We start from the raw sequence: 4288 nt of genomic DNA on the forward strand, positions 1-4288 counted from the left end.
TACGCGAAGCTATGACTGCATATTCAACGTTACTGCCATTAATTTTGAACTATGTTGGATTTTACGATCGTACTGATATCAACAATTCAACTCAGTTTATTATGTTGGCAAGAAAACAACTGATCCATTTGCAGTAGCTTTTATTGATGACCTTTCTGTTCAACAAAATTCGTAAGATTCTTTAATTTTTAAGTTCTGTTTTGTTTTTTATTTATTAAGTTTAATTAGAAACTGATATTGTGTTTTAAAATACATGCAGAGATTGTGGTGTGTATGCTACTGCTTTTGCTGAATATTTGATTGAAGGGAAGCGTATTCCGAAGGCTCTTCGTATTAAACAAATACGTAACATATATGCAGTTAATCTTTTCATGTATGGTAGGTGGAAGAACAAGAGTGGTTACGTGTCTGATTGAATTGTAAATTTTGTTTTTGTTGTATATTTGTTGATTTGTTTTACAGTTTTAGTAATGTTTGACAATTTTATTTTTTTGTTAATACTATTAAGAAAGGATTTGATTTTATAATGATATGATAAGTGTATGATAATTATAAGTGTATGATAATTATATTTTTCTTATCTTACTACTTTCATGATAGTTATATGATAATAAAAGTACAGTGATCACGCATATATGATAATTAGTAAATTTGAACATGTAATTATTGTTTTTACAGATTACTATATGCTAAGGATGTGATACAAGATATTTGAATGAAGTGAAGAGTATTCAGGGTAGTCTTCATATTGAATATTTTTTTTAATGTTTAATCTTTCATGTATGTTAGTAAAACAAAATTGTTTGTTTATTATAATGATTTTTGAATGTTGCTGATGGTATTATGTCAATTAATTTGTTTGTTTAAATTTTTGAGATATAATTATGGAAGTATAACTAAATGATAACTAAATGATAAGTATATGATAATTCATGATAAGTGTATGATAATTAGTATGTTAATCAAATGATTTATTATGAATGTCATATGATATTAACATGATAAATGTATGACAATCAAATGAAAAGTTTATGATAATCAGTATGTTAATCATGTGAGAATTATATGATATTAACATGATAAGTGTATGAAATGAGTATGATTTTAAAATGATAACATATTTTAAAAAGTATAATATAATATGATAAGCATATGATAACATATTTTTAAAACTTTTTCTTACAGATTATTATTCCAAATTTATAACAATAATTCATGATAAGTGTATGATAATTAAATGACAAGTGTATGATAATCAGTATATTTATCATTTAGTATCATGATAAGTGTATGATATTCTTACAGATTACTACTCCAAACAATTTACAAATGAAAAGTGCATGATAATAATTTTTGAATTGTTAAATTTTTATTAAATGAAAAAAGAAATGGAATATTTCAATTACATAATAACAGTTCTATTTCTTTTTTGGCATATTCCTACAAGTTTTACGATTATGTCCATAAGCTCTACACCATGTACACCTGTTCTGTGTCTGTTGTTCTACTGCTCCTTTTATTCTTCTCTTCTTTGGCTTTCCTGCTTTAATTCTGCCAACAGAAGGTAAGATAATATAATTTTCTACCTCAGTAGGTATATCCCATGTGTCTTCTTTATCTACAGGGTATACAACTTCTTCATATGTAGCAAGCATCTCTTCATTTGTGAAGTAATTTGAGCAGTATTCATGCGGGTCTTGATGCTTGTCATAACATACAGCAGAAGCATGCCTACAAGGAAGCATATCTACTTGAAATTTGTTGCATGTGCAAGTCATATCCTTCATGTTAACAGTAAAAGTACTTCCCAAGTTAATCACACTGAATATGTATTCATCTGAAGTTCCATCCACCTGATGACCAGAAGATAAAATTCAACATATGATAAATCAATGATAATGTTATGATAGTCAGATGATAAGCTTATGATCGTCAGATGATAAATTTTGGATAGTCAGATGATAATGTTTATGATATTATGATAGTAAGATGATAACCATGAATTTAATAATTGTTGTAAGCTAATTTATGATTTACCTTGAGTTCCATTGATTCTAAGTAGTTTTCCCTAAAAAGAGTTTCATATTTAGTTGACAACTTTGTGAAAGTTTCTTTAGCAAGATTTTTGTTTTTGCAGCTCCATCTTTGAACCAAGTTCCTTAAGTATTCCATAAGCATTGTAACTGGTAATTCTCTTGCTCTGTTAACTGCTGCATTAAATGACTCTGTTGTATTAGATGTCAAAATATTGTACCTTTTGTTCACAAATTGTGATACTGCCCACTTTTTCAATCCAACCCCATTGAGATATTCTGTAAGTTTTGGACTGGTCTTGTGTAGTTTGTCCATATGTATTTTGAACTCTGTTTTTGTATAAGCTCTTGCTGCTGCCATGAACAGATCTTTAATTTTTTTGTTCTTTTTCTTGAATTTGTATTTCACATTATTCAGTAAATGATAAATGCAAATGTCATGTTGAACTTCTCCTTCAAAAACACTCTCTATTGCTTTTTTGATGCTGTCATGTCTATCTGAAATTATACACATTTCTTCTCTTATACCAAACACAGATTTGATGTTAGTAAAAAACCAATTCCACGATGCATCATTTTCTGAATCAGTAACTGCAAATGCAAGGGGGAATATTTTTCCTGCAATATATAATATGATATTAAATTAATATATGCAATAAAATAAGATAATGATATGCTATTATAATATTATGATAATGCTATGATAAGCAGATGATAATTGTGTGATAATGTAAATATACTGTGATAATATTATGATAATTCTATTTACAATCTGATTTTAATTCTATTATCATCAGAAGATTATAGGATGAAACAATTATGATAATGTAATGATAAACTCATGAATAATTTGATTATAAGTATTATTTGCTTACCAGCTGCGTCATGCGTTGAAGCTTAAAAAAGAGTACCTCCATATGGACTTTTCAAAAAGGTTCCATCCACAATCATAATAGGAATACAGTGATTCCATCCACTTATTGATGCCTTTAGTGACATGAAAGCATAGAGAAATGAATTATTCTCATCTTTTTTCAACATTACAACTGAACCTAGATTTGTTTGCTGTATCATGTAAAAATATCTTGGTAGTTGAGCAAATGAATTTTCTGGTTTTCCTCTTAGAAGCTCCATTGCTATTTCTCTACATTTTCAAGCCTTCCAGTAATCCAACTTAATGCGATAATCATTTATCATATCTCTGATTATGTCATTAGGTGTATAAATTGTCTTGACATCCAACAAATTTGGTTTTATGATTTTTGCTATTGTTCTTGAGCTGACATATTTATTTTCTCCCATTCTAACCTCCAATGAACATGTATGACTATTATTGAATTTTCGCACCTGAAACATTTTGGTATGTCCAATCCTTGATGCATAAAATTTCCATTCACAATAGTCATCGATGCATTTTAACCGGTACTGTCTCGTGCAGGATTTTACAACCTGTATCATTTATGATATGTGTATGATAATTAGTGATATGATAATAGAAAAGATAAACAGATTATTGTATTTTAAAAATAAAATAAAATAAAAGGATATAATATAATATTACCTTATATTGAAAATGGTCTGCTAATCCATACAGACTCATATCTGTTATTAGTGTCTCTTTGTCTATGAATATTCCTCCTTCTTCTATTTTCTGATTTACTTGTATGTTTGGAGCAATATTTTCTTCAAAGTCATGTTCTTGAAGATTTTCTTGAAGGTTGCAGATGAGCTTTGCATATTCAATCATATCCATATTTGTGTTAGATATTTCTTTTGATCCATATGACTGATCATAGAGCAGTGATGTATTGTCTTCATAAACAAAACTTGAATTGTTTTCTTTGTTTGCAGCTGATGATGATGATGATTCCATTAACTGCTTAGATTCTATTTTATTAATAACAACACAAATTAGATATTTTGTGAAATTATTTTCATTCTTCTTTAACTTTAAATAGAATCTGAGACTTCCTTCGTCTTCAATTTTCATTGGAGGATAATTGTCACGTATCAGAAATTTTATATCTAACTGAACTGCACTATCTTGTAGAAGCAAACGTTGATATACTATTTCATAAAATTCTTTGAATGTGCATTCCATTTCCAATAAAAGTCCTGTTATTTGGAAGTCAATAAACCTGCCTTCGTCAGTCCATTGTTCATTATGATGCATTAAGATTTGAATATTTTCTATTTTCTGCATGTTATAAAAATATGATTAGCTTATGAAAAATATATGATAAGAATATGATAAT

At 28.0% G+C, this 4288-nt stretch overlaps 1 protein-coding gene across 1 annotated transcript; it reads right to left on the reverse strand.

Annotated features, from left to right (window-relative positions):
- Positions 1-1418: 1418 nt before the first annotated feature.
- Positions 1419-3167, reverse strand: LOC126672391 (uncharacterized). The gene is made up of 3 exons (XM_050366340.1): positions 2945-3167; positions 2038-2651; positions 1419-1853 (listed from the first exon to the last, which is right to left on the reverse strand). Exons 1-3 carry the CDS (start codon positions 3165-3167, stop codon positions 1419-1421), a joined length of 1272 nt encoding a protein of 423 aa, XP_050222297.1.
- Between the last annotated feature and the right edge of the window lie 1121 nt (positions 3168-4288).

The sequence above is a fragment of the Mercurialis annua genome, linkage group LG3 (genome assembly GCF_937616625.2).
Source record: "Mercurialis annua linkage group LG3, ddMerAnnu1.2, whole genome shotgun sequence".
NCBI lineage: Eukaryota > Viridiplantae > Streptophyta > Magnoliopsida > Malpighiales > Euphorbiaceae > Mercurialis > Mercurialis annua.

Excerpts from the sequence above, each read along its gene's own strand:
- LOC126672391 (XM_050366340.1), bottom strand. The coding sequence starts at position 3,167 with ATGGAGCTTCTAAGAGGAAAACCAGAAAATTCATTTGCTCAACTACCA. Across the intron at positions 2,652-2,944 it reads TTTGAAAAGTCCATATGGAG|GAAAAATATTCCCCCTTGCA; the intron begins GTACTCTTTTTT and ends TATATATTGCAG. Across the intron at positions 1,854-2,037 it reads TAGAATCAATGGAACTCAAG|GTGGATGGAACTTCAGATGA; the intron begins GTAAATCATAAA and ends TCTGGTCATCAG.